The 19,391-nt window shown below is 41.4% G+C and overlaps 1 protein-coding gene across 1 annotated transcript; it reads left to right on the top strand.

Moving 5' to 3' along the window:
• The first annotated feature begins 932 nt into the window (after positions 1–932).
• On the top strand, positions 933–1,865 carry LOC128109482 (olfactory receptor 10J1-like). Its single transcript, XM_052736649.1, has one exon. The coding sequence runs from the start codon at positions 933–935 to the stop codon at positions 1,863–1,865; it is 933 nt and encodes a 310-aa protein (XP_052592609.1).
• The last annotated feature ends 17,526 nt before the right edge of the window (positions 1,866–19,391 follow it).

Here is a 19,391-nt window from a genome sequence, read left to right as displayed (position 1 = left end):
TAATTTTATGAGATGGACATTCTTCTGACTATATTAGCCTTTTTCAAAATAAACATCTTAAAGTATAAATTTAGCTCTTATGCTCTTCTATGAACATCACATATGTTTTGATATATCATTATTTTATTAATATTTGGTTCTAAATTGTTCCCAGTTATCATGAGTTCTTGTAACCATAGGTTAGAATCCCAAATATTGGCTCTTTTCAATCTGTCTATTTTGTTTTTGAAAATTTCCAAATTGTTTATGCGCTACTCTAAGAATGTGATTATCTTTAAAAGATAATCTAATTTTAAGAAAATATCAAAACAAATTTCAAGGGCTGTACACGATCATTATGGAAAGGATCAAGATATACATGGAAAGAGTGCTTTATATCAGGTTCTATCTTTATTTCTAGTTCAAGGACCCAGTCCACCATTTCTGAAGGAATGAATTGATATTTTTTTTTGTTTTTAAATTTCATTTTGTGTATGCCCTTATTCATGAAGGTGCACATGTTTATGCAGGCATGGAAGCCAGAAGCCAGCCACAGCTATTATTGTTTAGATGTCATCAACTTAGACTTCTTTTTTAAATTTTTGAAGTCAGAATATTTATTTGCCTGGAATTCATTGATTCCAGGGTGACAAGCAAGTGAGGCCAAAGGCTCTGCTTGTCTCCACCTCCCCAGTGCTAGGATGACAAGCTTTATCCCACAATACCTTCCTCTTATTTGTGTATTTTTAAAATGTAAGTTCTAGTGATTGAACTTAGGGCATGAATCTTGGGAGACAAGGGCTTTATGGACTTAAATTCCTTACAGCTCCATCCATGGAGTTTTAAACTGACTCAGCTGTATAGAATCTTCACTCTGCAATATACTCAGGGTCATCTCTGGCACTAAGACATTGTGTTAACCTTCTCTTTATCTTTCAGATCTGAACTCCTCAATGAAGAGAGCCAACTGCACAGGGGTAAGAGAGTTTGTTTTCCAAGGTTTCTCCAATTTCCAAGAATACCAACTCACACTATTTGTTGTCTTCCTTGCTCTATACATCCTGACTCTGGCTGGCAATGTCATCATTGTGACCATTATCCGTATTGACCACCACCTTCACACCCCCATGTATTTCTTCTTAAGTGTTCTCTCCACTTCAGAGACCTTCTATTCCCTGGTCATTATCCCACGAATGCTTGCTAGTCTTGTGGGTCTGAGCCAAACCATCTCCCTGGAGGGATGTGGGACACAGCTCTTTTTTTTCCTTGGATTTGCAATCACCAACTGTCTCCTGCTAGCAGTCATGGGCTATGATCGCTATGTGGCCATCTGCAACCCACTTCGTTATAGCATCGTCATGAATTGGAGGATGTGTATCATTCTGGCATCTTCAGTCTGTGCCACAGGGTTCTTTCTCTCACTAGTTCAGGCAGTGTCCATTTTCAGGCTGCCCTTTTGCCACTCACTGATTGAACATTTCTTCTGTGACGTCCGACCTGTTTTGAATCTGGCCTGTGCAGTGCCAGTTATCAATGACATCTTGACATTAGTTATCAGCCTCCTGGCCATCACAGCACCTGCCACTTTCCTATTCATCTCCTATGTCCTCATTATTTCCACCATTCTCAAGATTGCCTCAGCTGAAGGCCGGAAGAAAACTTTTGCTACCTGTGCCTCCCACCTCACTGTGGTAGTGATCCACTATGGTTGTGCCTCGATTGCCTACTTCAAACCCAAGTCAGAGAACACCAGAGACCAGGACCAGCTGATCTCAGTGACTTACACTGTTATAACACCTCTACTAAACCCTGTTGTGTATAGTCTGAGAAACAAAGAAGTCCAGGATGCTCTGCGGAAAGTATTGGGTAGGAAATCCTTATCATAGTTGCTAATTTATGAGCAAATAATTTCATCTTTTTCATATAGAACTGATAGATAAAGTTATAAAGCCAGGTTTCCATGTGATTAGAAGTCTCATATGTCATAGCCAGGGCCAGGGAGAGGGCAAAAGTGGAGCCGGGAGCCAGCCTTTAATAATTGCGTTTCATTTCCTCAACCTCTTTGTTAACATAATAAAAACACAGGTCACTTGCAAGACCTGTGCACAGACAGCCATTGGCCCTACTCCAGAAGATAATTACAAGGTCAAAGTATGATCTTATGTTCATTTCCGAGCTTAAATTTAAAGGACCAATCTATTTCTTGTTGAATTATAAACCACACATTAAACATTACTCAATGGAATATTCTCTTAATATAAATTAGATGCTTGAGCAAGTGGTCAGTAGGAAGGATATGTACAGACGTCTAACTGCCTTGTGTTTTAATAAGATAAGCAAAGCAAAACTAAAGAGATCTCTTAAGAAATGAATTTGGAACGCAATAAAACTTTCCAGACAAACTATCTTCAAGCAGTCACACATGGACCTCCAAAGGAACTCCACATTTCCTATCTGCCATAGGTAGAACTCCTAGTGAAGGGGAACTAAGGAAAGGCCATGGAAAAGAAAGGAAACGTTAAATGGAAAAACTTTCTAATCAACATAGGATAGCCATGGGAGTCTGGCCATTTCATCTGAATGCAAGTGACTTGGTCTATTCTTTGCTTCTTATTGATGAGAAGTCAGATGGTGGAGAGGGGTTTGGGGGGCTACTAATAAAGCATCCTTCATAGAAAAGAAATTGTTTTAAGTCTCAGAAAGGAAGAGGGGGCTCTTGAGGGAGAAGATCGCTGAGAATTCTCTGAAATTGGCAAAGAAGGAAAGGTTAGGAAGAAATCTTCTGAGAACTTCCTGAGAGTTGAGTCAAAGTGTGAGATGCCATGGTGATGAGGGTTAGAGGGGCAGAAGGAATTTAGAAAAAGTTCCCCAAAGGCACCCAGGTAGGGGGATCGGGATCTGCCCCTGGTGCATGGGCAGGCTTTTGGGAGCCAGATGCCTGCAGTGTGATGCCTTGAGCAGCCTTGGTGCAGTGGGGAGGGGCTTGGACTTGCCTAGGCTCAATGTGCTGGGTTCTGATGATTCCTCATGGGAGACCTTGATTTGGGGGATATGAGGATGTGGGGTGGCTTGGGAGGGAGGGCTTGGGGGTGGGAGGAGGGAGGAGGGAGGATCTATGGGTGGTATGTAGAGTGAGTAGAAAATTTCTTAATAAAGAAAAAAATGAAAAAAAAGAAAGAAAGAACGAATGAAAAAGTGCCCCAAGAAAAGTTAATTAGGTGGAAATTTGAGCCAGGACAACTTTTTTGTGAAATATATTCTAGGATTCCATTACTGCAAAAAAACTGAATAATGTAAATAGTAAGGAATTCTGACATGAAGACTCTCATAAAACTCAATTAAACTGAGTTAGAAATGAAATAATAACAGACTATTTACTCTTCCTTACCTCAAAAAATTAAAAAAGAGAACAATGGGGGTAAATTTTAGATTCAATTTGTGGGAAGAAATAAGTGATGAATAAAACAGTAATTGGGGAGCATAATTATTGAGCAAATAAAAGTGTTTTATTATATTGAGAAATTAAATTCAATATCTACAAAGAATACATGAGTATACATTATCCTCTTTGTAAAATGTTATCAAAATACAGAAATATCAAATAAAACATGTGCATGTGATACACCATGTATGCAGGGAAATAAATCAAAGAAAGTTCCCCTTTCTATCTGCCTTTTCATTCAGAATCCCTAATACTCCTGATGGAGGAAAAATTACCTAGATTTTTCATGTAAACCCAGTCAGTCAATGATGAGTAATCCAGGCTGAGTAACAAATAATTTGAAGCTCTGCTCTTTGCTTTCCTTCTAATTTCCTCACAATGCCCTGTAGTGAATCCAGTTCTGGGCCACATTTCCTAGCCTGGAGGAAAAGAAACCTCGTCCATGCTCATGTCTACCTCCACTTGTTAGATTCCAGGAAGATGCATGACCCACAGTCAACCTTAGTGTCATGCATTGAGAGGACTTTGGTATTTCCATGGTCTTTCATCAGTGTGATTCTTGCACTTCATGTCTTGCTTGTGGACAGCCTGGGGCCATTCTGTGTCCACCATCTCTCCATCACCCTTTTATAGTCTTAGACTGTTCAGCTGTGTTTGTGATTCTATGATGTAGTGAACTAGAGTCAACTTTGCATCCTCAAACCATTCACCTAACACCTCACTTACCCACCCCTCCCTCCAGGACCCAAGACTTTCTGAGAGGCTTCTCTGGAATGTGAGGAACATTCACACTCCACTGATGCACTGATTCTTTTCTGTCCTTGATGAGGGCATCAAGGTTTAGCTGGTGGCAGGACCAAGAGTCTGTCTCCTTCAGTATCCCACTGACTGCAATGCTATCTTTCCCAAAGGTTGTGTGTCTTTATGTTATTCAAACAGAAAACTCCAAATTCTTCTCAGCTACATACTCGCATATGTTTTTCACAGAGTATTTTAGTGCTCAGATTTTGATATTCAAAACCATTTTTTCCAAACTACAAGAAGATTTCCCCTCTAGAAAAGTCTGCTGAACTTAAAACCTCTTTCAGTTTTCAATAAAAATATTTCAGTTATAAGTTTTTAAAAGTCCTTTTGAAATGCAGTTGACTTCCCCTCTGGATTCTTCTGATTCTTCCCCAGGACAAATAACACCCCCTAGAACAATGTGGAATAACAATAACAACAGAAAAAAGAGGAGAAGCATTAGATTATTGCCCATAAGATTCTACTCAGAGTTTGTTTCTTTGGAAATTCAGAAATCATTTACTTCTCATTTGGAACCTTCAGGAAAAAAGCTCCTATCATAATCTTATTGCCCTTGAATAGAAAATCCCATTTTAAAAGTATAGCTCTCCAATAGTACACAAGTCTCCATCAGAATGGAGCTCGAATCTCCCTTACTGGAGGTTAATCCTGTCTGCCAGCTACATCTACATCTGATATGTAGGGTGAGCTTTTCCATCTTCGTAATGGGAGAGAGGGCCGTTTCCTGGTTCGGCACAGGTCTGGCTTCTCAGAATGGCCAATACATCCATCAGACTGGCAGAGATTTATTCTTTTGCCCAAAGTAGCAAGCAAAAGACTGTTAAAATACAGGGCCTCAAATCAGTGGGCACCAGAAACAAAACAACAAAACATACAGGTGTGAGGTGGGGAACTGTCAGGACCAAGTGAGCAATGGGAATGGGAGGGAGAACGGAGAAGGTGGGGATTATGGTGAAGACAATGTATTTTCACATATTTGAGATTGTCAAACAGCATATTTAAACAAAGCGAGGAAAGGAAAGTCTAACTACCCATAATCGCATTCGAGAAACTGTCTTTATCTGCTTTCCAAGCATTATCCAAGCACATGTAGGGGCTGATGATTTTTTGTGACATTTGAAAAGATGGCTCTCTTTTCAGAATTGTTGGGTAGATCTACACATTAGGAAAGGTTTTTGTTTTCTTTCTTTTTCTTATTTCATTAGCTTTTATTGATTTTTTGTGGTTTTCTCATCATGCATCCCAATCCGGCCCATCTCCCTTTGGCTTCTCCTCCGCATCTGCCCTTGCAACCTCCCCCGGCCCCAAACTAAACAAAATTTAAAGGAAACCAAACCAACCAAACATAGAAACCGATTGTGGAAGCTGTGGTGTGGCCTGGTGAGTCACACACACATTTCACCCTTTAGTCCCTTCATCTTCATTTGCAAGTGTTCATTGCCGTGAGTCATGGGTCTGGTTCAAGGCCTCCATCCTCTGTCACACCACCCACGATGGGCTTTCATGGGGGCTCCCCCTGGACTTCCGCCCTTGTCCTGTGTCTTAGAGATCCTGCAGTTTTGGGTCTGTAGGTTCATCCCCTTTTCATGTTCTAACAGTTCATAGATGAGGTAGGTGGATGTTGATGTGGGACAACTCACAGCCCTGGTGCTAGGCCTGGGTGTCAGCTGGACTGATCAGCATGCCAGTTTTCCTCCAATGTCACCCCTCACCTCCACTGCATGCTCTCCAACACTGCCTCAGTCAGCCCATCCAATGCAGCCTGTTCTGCTCTCAAGCCCTTGGTTCTGGCTCACTCACACTCACACCACCAGGGCCAGCTCCACTGTTTTGCCCAGGAGAGGGGCAAGGCCCTCTCTCCCAATGGCTATTGGAGGCATACCAAGGGTGAGGGTGGGGTGGGGGGATGTGGGGGGGGGGCGGTGTCAGCTCTCCTGTTCTCACACCCTCAGGGCTGGCTCACCTGCTACCCTGACAACCCAGTTAGCACTAGTGTGCTGCCCTGGCAGGCTGCAGGGTCTACTCTCCTGTGTGCTGCAGCTGGAGGGGAACAGGGTTAGCTCTCCTACTCTTGTGACTCCAGGACCAGTTCTTTCACCTGAGTTCAGGGATAAAGTGTTTCTTTCACTGGCTCAAGTCCCAGATCCAGGCTGTGTTTCTTTCACTGGTTCTGGCTCCAGGGTCAGGGTGCTTGATTTCCTGCTCTGTGATTGGTTGGTTTCACTGGTCAGTTGGTCAGGGGCAGAGATGGCTCTGACTTCAGAGCCAAACTCTGTTTTTTTTCCACTGGCCTTTCTTAGCTTTTTGGTTCTAATTTTTTACTGGCTCTGATTCCAGGGATAAAGTGTGTTTCTTCGGCACTGGTTTCAGAGTCAGGGCATGTTTCTTTGGTTCTAGGTTCGGGGATAAAGCGTTTCTTTCTCTGGCTCAGGTCCCAGATCTAGGCTGTGTTTCTTTCACTGGTTCTGGGCTTCAGGGTCAGGGTGAGTTTCTTTAGCTAGTCCCTTTTCCCTACACTAATAACTTAAATTAACCCATTTCTATTAATCTATGTGCTGCTCTGAGGCTCATTTACCTATCCTGCTTGCTCTGTGTCTCATGGCTGTCTCCTTGAGACTCCTCAGCCTCCTCCCTTCTTCTTCCCAGCATCCTCCTAGTCTGTCTCTCCTGCCCAATCTCATCCTCCTCAGCTATAGCCCAGTCAGCTCTTTTATTAACCAATGGAAGTAATACATATTTACAGTGTACAAATATTGTTCCACAGCAGGTTGTGGCCTAGATTTCTGGCATCTGTGTGGCCTTTGGTGGCAACATGGGCCACAGACATCAATACAGACCACCGCTGTGGTAGGACCACAGACCCAGATATGGTCCCATGAAGCAGCATGGGCTTGGATGTCACCATGGCCCCAGGTGGCAGTGCAGGCAACCAGGTTTGGCATGGCCCCCATGACAGTGTATCCCTTGGACACCAACATGTCTCCAGGTGGCCACCCTGACCCCCAGCCTTGGCATGGCCCTCGATGGTATTAGGAGCCATGGACATTAACACAGATTCTGGCTACAGTAGGGCCATGGGCCCAGAAATGGCCCTCATCAGCAGCCCTGGCCAGAATGACACCATGACCCCAGATGACACTTCTGGCCATTCAAGTCTACATGGTCTAGCAGCAGCACAGCTCTTGGACACCAACATGTTCACAGGCTGCATCCTAGCCTCAGGCATCTGTATGGACTTTGGTGGCAACAAGGGCCACTAGACATCACATAGACCCTGGCTATGGTAGGAGCAGGACTTCATTTTCTTGAAGAAGAGGCTTACTCTAGAAATACCTAATATAAGATAGACGTGATAGTCACCTGCCTCTTGCTTCCCTGCTCTTCTCTCAAGTGGCAAGCTAAGCTCACAGCGGGTAGTTTAATTCCTCTCCTCCCACTGTCTCAAAAAAAATGTGAATAATTGTCTAGTATTTCTTATTGTTATATTCAGCCTTAGGTCAGGTAATTTCCCCATCAGTGGCCATTCCTATTGGCCTTTACATATTGGCCTTACTTGGAATTTGACTGTTTTTTTTTAAGGATAGCATTCCCCCCCCCCCCCCCCCCCCACTGATAAAACATCCGTTTCTTCAAACTAGAACAACGTATATTCTGGGAATCTTAGTATAGTCATAAAATTTCAGTGCTATCACATTCCTATAGTCATTCAGTTGGTCAATAGCATTAACCATTAGAGCTTTTACAATTTCAGTTATATATACACTGGAAGAAGTTACCTGTCATTCTTCTTTGAAATTTTTCCCCTTTTATTGAAAATAGCTTCTTGTCTCACACAATACATCCTGAATATAGTTTTTCTTCCCTCTACTTCTCCTTGTTCTTCACCACCTCCCCTCTCACCCCTATACACTAACTTCTGTCTCTTATTTAAAAAGAAAAGACTTCTAAAGATAATCATATGTAATAAAATAAAATGTAATAAGATAAAATGAAAACCCTCACATCAAAGTTGGGCAAGGCAAACAAAAAGAAGGAAAAGAGCCCAAGAGAAGGTATAAAAATCAGAGACCCACTCATTTACACACTCAGGAGTCCCATAAAAATACTAAACTAAGACTGGCGGTGAGCACCTTCTGCCTAGCTTTCGGTATGAGACATGAGTGAACATGACAGCGAAGGAGATGCAGGTGGGTGGCCATGGGTCCCTACAGGGCAGTCCCAACCCAGCTGCTTGGACCCATGTGAAGATGAGCTTTGTCATGGGTTGAGCCATGGGCATGGTGGGGGTGCTGTTCAGCACCTTCTGTCTCAAGATCGGAATGTGGGGTCAAGAGATGATGGGCGGCATTGGGAAAACTGTGATGCAGAGTGACAATATCTTTGGTCCATTCACAGCCTCCGGAATGGACATATGATGTTAAACAAGGCAGTGATTGCCTGTTACATCTATACTTTCCCATCCATTTCAACCCTTGTACAATAATCAAGTTTTTTTCTTCTCAAAAATATACTAAACTAAAAGCTATGATATAGGCAGAGGATTTGGTATAGACCCATGCAGGCCTTGTCCTTGCTGTGTCAATTTCTGTGGGTTTGTGTGAGCTTTGCTCAGTTGATTTAGAAGACTTTACTCTCCAGGTGTCCACCATTCCATAGGGCTCTTGCACTTTTTATGCCTCCTCTTCTCCAGGGTTCCCTGAGCTCTGAGGGGTGAGATTTTATGGAGACATCCTATTTAGAGCTGAGTGCTCCAAGGTCTCACTCTTTCTTTGTAATTTGTTCCTATCTGCTATAGGAGGAAGCCTCTTTGATGATGGCTGAGTAAGACACTGATATCTGAGTGTAGCAGAATATCATCAGGAATCATTTTATTATATATTTTTTTGGATCAATATTACTTGGCTTTACCCTAGATCTCTAGGTTATCTAGTCTCTGGTTCTTTGGCATTCAAGCAATTTTGGGTATGGATTCTGTATTATGGCATGGGCCTTTGAGTCAAATAAGACATTGGTTGGTTGCTCCCACAAGTTTTGTGCCACTATTGCCCTACCATATTTTGCAGGGGGACAGCATTGTAGATCATAGGTTTTGTGGCTAGGTTGGTGTACACAGTTCTCTTTTGGTAGCCTGCAGAGTACCTTCTCTTACCAAAGACACTAGAACATGTGGGCGAAGGTTCTATACAGGAAGCAGCTCAATCTCTCCATGTTCAATAAGTTGTATGGGTGTTGTCTTCATCAATGGGGTATTGCTGTCAGAGTGTGGAGATTAATGTATTTTTTCAGCAGTAGCCTGGGTTATTTTGGGATTTCCATGGGACCCTTTTGGCTAACAACTCACTTGGATGTAACTCTGTCCCAGGACCAGAAACTTCATTGGTGACAAGAGATGGCCAGTTGGGACTCTGTAGCTAGAGTTTTCCTGCCTGGCCCACAGTCAGGACAAATCTCTGTCACCTGCCAGTCCCACAGCCGCTCAGACCCAACCAAGTAAACACAGAGACTTATATTGGTTACAAACTGTATGACCGTGGCAGGCTTCTTGCTAACTGTTCTTATATCTTAAATTAATCCATTTCTATTAATCTATACCTTGCCACGTGGCTTGTGGCTTACTGACATCTTCACATGCTGTTTCTCATCATGGCGGCTGGCAGTGTCTCTCTGACTCAGCCTTCCACTTCCCAGCTTTATTCTCCTCCTTGTCCTGCCTATACTTCCTGCCTGGCCACTGGCCAATCAGTGATTTATTTATTGACCAATCAGCAACACACTTGACATACAGACCATCCCACAGCAAGACTCTGTCTCCCCCATTATTTTGAGACTTTGTTAGGATTGCTTCATATATTTTAGAAAGTTTCCTCTGTACTAAATTTCTATACCACCCCTAAATGCCCCCTCAATTCTAGCTGTCCCTCTCTAAATTCCCTCCCTCAACAGATTTCGTCTCCTCCTTCTCACCTGATCCTCCTGTTCCAGTCCCCCTTGCCCCTAGTCTACCATTAAATCTATTCTTTTTCTTCTTCCTGGGGAGATCCATGTGTCCCTCCTAGTCCCTTCCTCTATATCTAACTTCTCTGGGTCTACAGATTGTAGCTTGGTTATAATTGACTTAACAGCTAATATCTACATATAGGGAAATACATACTATGTTGTTGTTTGTTTTTGCTCTTTTGGGGGGCCCATCACCCGGCTCCCAAATAAACCACACATGGAGGCTTATTCTTACTTATGAGTGCCTTGTCTTAGCTTGGCTTATTTCTTGCTTGCTTTTCTGAAGTTTAAACTAACTCATCTACCTTTTGCCTCTGGGCTTTTACCTTTTCTTACTTCTGTAAATCTTACTCTTACTCCATGGCTGGCTGGGTGGCTGGGTGGCTGGGTGGCTGGGCCCTGTTGTCCTCCTCCTTCTCTGACTACTTCTTTTTCTCTCCTGCTTCCGAATTTCTCTTTCCATAGATTCTCTCTGCCTGCCAGCCCCGCCTATCCTTTCTCCTACCTTGCTATTGACCATTCAGTTCTTTATTAGACCATTAGGTGTTTTAGACAGGCAAAGTATCACAGCTTCACAGAGTTAAACAAATACAACATAAATAAAAGTAACACATCTTAAAATAATATTTTCCAGCAATACTATATCTGTCTTTCTGAATCTGGGCTACCTCACTCAGGATAATTTTTTCTAGTTTTATCCACTTACCTGTAAATTTTATGATTTTTTTCTTAATGGCTGAGTAATACTTCATTGTGGAAATGTACCACATTTTCTTAACCACTTAGCCATCTCTTCATCCCCAAGTACCACATTTTCATCATCCATTCTTCTGTTGAGGAACATCTAGTTTTTTCCAGTTTCTAGCTATTTGAACAGAGCAGAAACGAATATGGTTGAGCAAGTGTCCTTGTGGTAGGATGGAGTATCCTTTGGGTATATGTCTAATAGTGGTATAGCTAGATCTTGAGGTAGATCAATTCTTATTTTTCTGAGGAACAGCTGAACTGATTACCAGAGTGGCTGTGAAAGTTTACACTCTCACAAGCAATGGAGGAGTGTTCACCTTTTTCTACATCCTCATCAGCATGAGCTGTAACTTGTGTTTTGATCCTAGCCATTCTGACAGGTGTTAGATGGAATCTCAAAGTAGTGTTGATTTACATTTCCCTAATGTTGAACATTTCACTGTTTTTCAGCCACTTGAGTTTCCTCTGTTGAGAATTTCTGTTTATATCTGTATATAATTTTAAGTGGGTTATTTGTTTTTTTTGATATCAAGTTTTTTGAGTTCTTTGTGTATATTGGATATTAATCTTCTATTCAATGTGGAGTTCATAAAAAACTTTTCCAATTCTACCACTATGTCCAAATGATCAGTGTCCTTTGTCTTACAGAAGCTTTTCAGTAAGGTCCAATTTATTGATTGTTGATCTTAGTGACTGAATTAACAGTGTTCTGTTTAGAAAGTCATCTTCTGTGCCAATGTGTTCAAGGCTCCTCCCCACTTTCTCTTCTATCAGGTTCAGTTTATCTTGTTTTATGTGGAGTTCTTTGATCCACTTGAACTTGAGTTTTATGCAGGCTGGTAGGTATGGACCTATTTGAATTCTTCTACAGCAGCCATCCAGTTTGACTAGAACCATTTGTTGAAGGTATTGTCTTTTTTCCAGTGTGTATGTCTGGCTTCTTTATTAAAAAGCAAGTATCTATAGGTATATAGGTTTATGTCTAGATCTTCAGTTTGACTCCATTGGTCAACATGTCTGTTTTTATGCCAATACTATGCTGTTTTTATTGCTATAGCTCTGTAGTACAACTTGAGATCAGGAATTCTTTTTCAGGATTGTTTTCAACATGCTGAGTTTTTTGTTTTCATATGAAGTTGAGAATTGTTTCTTCAAGATCTGTTAAGAGTAGTGTTGGAATTTTGATGGGGATTGTATTAAATCTATAGATTGCTTTTGGTAAGGTGGCCATTTTCACTTTGTTAATCCTTCCAATCCATGAACATGGGAGATCTTTCCATATTCTGATATGTTAATAAATCTGTTTTTCAAAGACATGTTATTGTCATACAAGATACTTGCAGCATGAATCTTTAAATGTCTTATTAATTAAATCAAACCTGAGGCCAGTTATTGGGGTGAAATGCTGGAAGATCAGAGAGACAGAACAAGCCACAGCTTCCTCACCTGGCCAATTTCTCAGGTGATCTTGTTTCCTCAGACTGGAAGCGTCTATGTCCTCATCCCAATGGCTCTCAGCTGACCTGCTGCTCAAAAGCCTGAAGTTTAACCAGCTAAATGCTTAACCAGGCCAAATGCTTAACCAGCCAAATGCTTCTAGTTTCTGGTCCTCACGCCTTATATAACTTTCTGCTTTCTACCACCACTCCCTGGGATTAAAGGCTTGCTTTGTGGGATTAAAGGTGTGATGAGTCGCCATGCCTGTCTGTATCCTTGAACACATGGATTTCTGCCTCTGGAATGCTAGGATTAAAGGCGTGTGCTACCACTGCCTATCCTTTATGTTTAATATTGTGGCTGCTCTGTCTCTGACCCCAGATAAGTTTAGTAGCATGCGCAATATTTGGGGGAATACAATACCACAGATACTTTATATTATTTGAGGCTGTTGTAAAAGTTGTTGTTTCCCTAATTTCATTCTCAGTTTGTTTGTCATTTGTATACAGAAGGGCTACTGATTTCTGTGTGTTAATTTTGTATCCTGTTGTTTTGTGAAAGCGTTTACCAGCTGTAGGAGTTACCAGGTGGAATTTTTAGGGTCATTTATACATACAATCATATCATCTTCAAATAAAGATACTTGACTTCTTCCTTTCTAAGTTGTGTCCCTTGATCTCCTTCAGTTGTCTATTGCTCTGGCTAAGTTTTCAAGTACGATACTGAGTAGGTATGGAGAGAGTGGACACCTTACTTTACTGACTTTAGCTGAAATGCTTTAAGTTTCTCTCCCTTAAAGTTGATGTTGGCTATGGTCTTGCTGTAAACTGCTTTTATTATGTTTAGGTATAACCCTTATATCACTAATCCCTGTAGCTAGAGTTTTCCTGCTGCCCACAGTCAGGACAAATCTCTCTCACCTGCCAGTCCCACAGCCGCACAGACCCAACCAAGTAAACACAGAGACATATTGCTTACAAACTGTATGGCCGTGGCAGGCTTCTTGCTAACTGTTCTTATATCTTAAATTAATCCATTTCTATTAATCTATACCTTGCCACGTGGCTCGTGGCTTACCGACATCTTCACATGCTGCTTGTCATGGTGGAGGCTGGCAGTGTCTTCCTTCCGCCTTCCTCTTCTCTCAATTCTCCTCTCTGTTAGTCCCGCCTATACTTCCTGCCTGGCCACTGGCCAATCAGTGATTTATTTATTGACCAATCAGCAACACATTTGACATACAGACCATCCCACAGCAAATCTCTCTAGAGCTTTTACCATGAAGGGGTATTGGATTTTCTTAAAGGCCTTTTCTACATATAGTGAGATGATCATGTGGTATTTTTAAATTTCAGTTTGTTTATATAGTGGATTACATTTATTGATTTCCACATATTGAACAATCTCTGCATCTCTGGGATAAAGCTACTTGCTCATGGTGAGTGATCTTTTTGAAGTGTCCTTGGATTCTGTTTGCAAGTATTTTATTGAGTATTTTTGTATCTATGTTCATAAGGAAAACTGATCTGTAATTTTCTTTCTTGGGTCTTTGTGTGGTTTGGCTATCAGGATAACTGTGGCCTCAGCATGAATTGGGCAATGTTTCTTCTATTTCTACTTTGTGGAATAATTAGAGGAGTATTGGCTTTAACACTTCTTTGAATGTCTGGTAGAAATTCTGCACTCAAACCATCTGGTACTGGCCTTTTCGCTGTTGTTGGGAGAAAGTTCCATGAGGTAAAGAGAAGAATATATATTCTTTTGTGTATGAGTGAAATGTTCTACAAATATCTGTTAGATCCACTTGGTTATAACATCAATTGGCTCTAGAATTTCTCTTTTTTAGGTTTTTGTCTAGATGACCTGTCTACTGGTAAGAGTAGGGTATTGAAGTATTCCATTATCAGTGTGTGAGAGCTATTATGTAATATAAGCTTTAGTAGTGTTTCTTTTACAAACACAGATGCCCTTGTGTTTTGGGCATGGATGTTAAGAATTAAAATGTCTTCCTGGTAGATTTTTCCTTTGATGAGCATGTAGTGTCCTTCCCAATCTCTTCTAAATTGTTTTAGTTTGAAATATGTTTGGTCAGACATTGAAATGGCTACACCAGCTTGTTTCTTAGGTTCTTCTGCTTGGAATAATTATTTCCAACCCTTTACCCTGAATTAATGTCCATCCTTGATGTGAATGTGTTTTCTTGCATACAGAAAAGGATGGTCTTGTTTTCATATCCATTCTGTTAGTCTGTGCCTTTTTATTAAAAAATTGAGGCCATTGATATCAAGAGACATCAACAGCAAATGGTTGTTGATTCCTATTATTTTGTTGTTGTTGGTGGTGATGGTGGTGGTGGTGGTGGTGGTGGTGGTGGTGGTGGTGGTGGTATGTGTGTGTTTGTGTGTTTCCCTTCATTTGATTATGCTGGTCTGGGATTATTTATTTCCTGTGTTTTTGTTGTTGTAGATAACCTTGTTAGGTTGGAGCTTTTCTTCAAAAACCTTCTATAGGGCTGAATTTGTAGACAAATATTGCTTAAATATGGTTTTATCATGGAATATATGATTTTCCCCTTCTTTGCTAACTGAGGGTTTTCCTGGATGTAGTAGTCTGGGCTGGCATCTGTGGTCTCTTAGAGTCTTCAGCACAGATGTCCAGGATCTTCTAGCTTTTAGAGTTTACATTGAGAAGTCAGGAGTAATTTTAACAGCTCTGCCTTTATATGTTACTTTGTCATTTTCCTTTGCACTTTTTAATACAATAATATTAAAAATAATATTTAATATAATAATATTAAAGGTTATCATATTGCTCTGTGGGTTTAGTGTTTTGATTATTATGTGCCAAGAGGACTTTTCTGGTTCTGTATGCTTCTTGTACCTTTATAGCCATCTCGTCCTTTATGTTAGGAAAGTTTTCTTCTATGATTTTGACAAAAATATTTTCTGGTCCTTTGAGCTATGTTTTATCAACTTCCTCTATTGTGTTTATTCTGAGATTATTTTTTTCAGTGTCCCAGATTTTTCTGGATGGTCTGTGTTATGAAAATTTTTAATTTATCATTTTATTTGACCAATGTATCCATTTTTTTCTATCATATCTTCAATGCCTGAGATTTTTTTCTTCCATCTCTTGAATTCTATTGGTGAAGCTTGACTCTGTAGTTTCTATTCAAAATCCTAAATTTTTTTCATTTCCAGAATTCTCTAAGTTTAGATTTTCATCACTGAGTCTACTTCTGTCTTCAGATCTTGAGCAGTTTTGTTCATTTCCTTTCATTGTTTGTGTGTATTTTCCTTAATTTATATAAAGGATTTATTAATTTCCTCTTTAAGGGCCTCTATCATCTTCATATAGACTGTTTTGAAGTCTTTTTCTTGGGTTACAGAATACTCAGTGTTGGAATATTCAGTGCCTTCTGTGGTAGGGTTGCTAGGCTCCAGTAGAGATATCATGAACTAGCTGTTATTGATTACATTTTTACACCAACATCTAGGCATTTGGCATTGGGGTGATTATAGGTCTGGGTGATGATATTTGATTTTGTGTCTATTGGGTGAATGTTTTGTTCCTTGGTTTCTGCTTCCTCCCTGGATTTTAAGAGAGTGTTAGAGCTGTGTGCTCCCTGTTAGGAAATTTTCTATGGTCCTGTTTCCCTGGTCTGCTGAGCTGGTGTGTTCATAGGTTGCTGGTATTGGTACCTGGGATAATAGTATAAGTTGGGAGCAGGAAGGTTAGAGAAGAAGATATTTGTGATCCCCCAGAATGGGGTCAGAGAGGAAAGGAAGACTGCAGTAGATTTTCTGCTACAGGTCTGGAGATGAGACTGGGTGACTGGATCTGGAAAAGCAGGAGAAGGCATGTGGGGCTTCTGTCAGCCTACCTACTTCCTTGGCAAGAGTGGCCTTTGGATTAGCAGGGGATGCCGGCTGGGGTTGGGAGCCAGGACAAAGCAATAAGTAGGGAGAGGGAGATTAGGAAAGGAAGATCTGTGAATTCCCATTGAACAGGGGAGCAGGGAAGGCTGTCAAGATTGTTCTGCTGCAGAGAACAATCTCTGGGATAAGACTAGAGGATTGGATCTAGGGGAACAGAGGGAGAAGAGAGTAGTATCTTTTTATACCATCTGTTCTGTTACACATCTAAGACACTATTATATTGACTAAGTGATATAGATATTATTATATTCTTTAGGAATGAAGAATTTAGGAAAAAATGATGTAAATAAATGTGTTAGTCTGACATTCAACTCTCTGTGGTCTCTGAGGAACTATCATTTGTTGTTTGTATTCTTTGGTCAAAAGAACCTAAAAACTGAACAGAACATCTGCAATCTCCATATGTGCTTATACATGAAAGAGTGGGTGGAAATAAATTAACCCTTACAAAGATTGAAACTAGATCCAAATTAACTTAGTCCCTAGTTAGATAAATAGGATCTTGTCCCTACTACCACCTGCCAGGGAGTACAATAAAATCCTACTACAGAAAGATAATGTAATCTAGAGCTTCAATTTGTCTTTATAATTTATTCATATAAACAAGGGTAAGCAACTATGGCCTGCCAGCTGATGTGACCACCATCTGTTTTTGTACAGACTACAAGATGTAAAAGAGTTCAGAATTTTAATCAATTAAAAATAAATAAAATGAAAGATTTTTTGGAAACAAAAAGTATGTGATACTTTAATTTTATTAACCATGTAATTAAGTTGGTTTTCCATGACTACCACATATTTTAATTTATATATTATCCATAGCCATTTTGGGTTATCTTTGCTAAATTTAATGCAACAGAGATTATGGGCCAAAACCTTATTTATCATTTGGCCCTTATCAGGAAAAAATTTAGACTCCTGATAGAGTGTTCAGAATACAATAAAACTGTACAGATGCATCAGAAGAAAGGAGCAAAGAGCTAAAAGTCAAGTAGAAGGCAAAGCACACAGTAAGGACAGACCAATAAAAATTACTCTGTGGACTCAATAAGATATAACTTTAAGATGACTCCATATTTTGCAAATCCTCCCAAAGATGACCCATAATGAGTCTCACTTGTATATAAGGCCCTTCCCTATACTTGGGATAGACTGGACTTGCCAATTCCTAATATAGCAAAAATGATAGGATGTCACTCTCATGCTAAAATGCATTACATAGAGACCTGTCTTATACACTGTATACAACAGTATGTATAGTTAAAGACACAAACTTTTTTGTTTAAGTTAAAGGTCCATGTAACCAGATCGGGGAAAGAAGAATTTCTTCAGTGGCTTTGCAGTAGTAAGGTGATGCGTTTTAAGGGTATCAGTGAGAGGACTATGTGCAATACACCTGAGTAATTTCTACAACTAGAACACTCACAACTGGCAACTTCAGTCCTCTAATCAGAAGGAACTAAATTCTCTCTACAGGGTTTGGAAGTGCATACCACTCTCCAGCAAGGGCCACACATGTGTAAATACTCTGCAGGCTCATGAGACCTTGAGCAGAAGACCCAAAGAGATGGTACACAATAGAGACACCTCCAGCGCCAGCGGAACTTAGAGGTAAGTAACTGTTCTCCCAGCTGAACAGCCCAGTCTCTAGGACCTAGGCCCCAAGGCACATCTGGTGTTCCTCCCCACTCCCACCCATTGCACTTCCACTAGCCAGCCAGCAGGCAAGGCTCCTACAGGCAGGCCTTCCCACCACCACTCCCCCATCAGACCCTGTCCCATTCTGGCCCCCAAAGCCATCTATCCTCCATGACTTCAGTGGCTCCCTGAGATACAGACATTGCCAGCACTGATTGGACCAAGAGGTGAGTGACTTTTCTCCCAGCTGAACAGCTCAGTCTCTAGGCCCTAGACCCCAGGCCATACTCTGTGCCCCCCCCCAACCCCACCTATCACAGCCCCATTAGCTGACCAGCAGGCAAGGCTCCTGCAGGCAGACTTTTCCAACCCCCCATCAGACCCTGTAATATGTAAGTCCCACTCCAGTGCCCAAATCCACCCATCCCCTATGACCTCAGCAGCTTCCTGGGACACAGACACCATTAGCACAGATTGGACCAAGAGATGAGTGACTGTTTTCCCAGCTGGACAGCTCAGTCTCTAGGCCCTAGGCCCCAAGCCATAACCTGTGTCCCTCCACCCCTACCCATCACAGCCCCATTAGTCAGCCAGCAGGCAAGGCTCTGTGGTGATATTGTGTTCCCCAATATATTGTGCACCCTAATAAACTTATCTGGGGTCAGAGAACAAAACAGCCACTAGATAGACATGGAGGCCAGAAAATGGTGGCACACACACCTTTAATCCTAGCATTCCAGAGGCAGAAATACATCTGGATCTCTGTGAGTTCAAAGCCACACTGGAAACAGCCAGGCATGGTGACACACACCTTTAATCCCAGGAAGTGATGGCAGGAAGCAGAAAGGTATATAAGGCATGAGGACCAGAAACTAGAGCCAGGTTAAGCTTTTAGGCTTTTAGCAGCAGTTCAGGTGAGATCCATTTGGATGAGGACTCAGAGGCTTCTAGTCTGAGGAAACAGGATCATCTGAGAAGTTGGCAAGGTGAGGTTAGCTGTGGCCTGTTCTGTCTCTCTGATCTTTCAGTGTTCACCCCAATATCTGGATTCTGAGGTGTTTTTTTTTTTTATTAATAAGTCCCTTTAAGATTCATGCTACAAGGCTCCTGCAGACAGGCCTTTCCACCACCCCCTATTTGTCCCTGGAATTTACAAGCACCACTCAATCCTCCCAAACCCAACCATGCACAGCGACCTCAGAGGCTCTCTGGGACACAGATAGGACCTGCAGGAAGAGTGACACCTGGAGGCACAGGCACCACCTGAACGGATTAGAGGAAGAGATAGGTAGACATCAGTGCAAGAATACATTCAACAACATAAAGAGCAATATTCACCACCAGAACCTGGGGGTTCTACAACAGCAAGAACTGAAGATCTCAATATAGGAGAAGCAGAAGAAAACAAC

Source organism: Peromyscus californicus, unplaced genomic scaffold (assembly GCF_007827085.1).
Source record: "Peromyscus californicus insignis strain IS unplaced genomic scaffold, ASM782708v3 Scaffold_14__1_contigs__length_90479793_seg_2, whole genome shotgun sequence".
NCBI classification, from domain to species: Eukaryota; Metazoa; Chordata; class Mammalia; order Rodentia; family Cricetidae; genus Peromyscus; species Peromyscus californicus.
This window is presented reverse-complemented; position numbering and strand designations above follow the sequence as displayed.

What these genes read in the sequence shown, in the direction of transcription:
- LOC128109482 (XM_052736649.1), top strand. Translation starts at nt 933, where the DNA reads ATGAAGAGAGCCAACTGCACAGGGGTAAGAGAGTTTGTTTTCCAAGGT.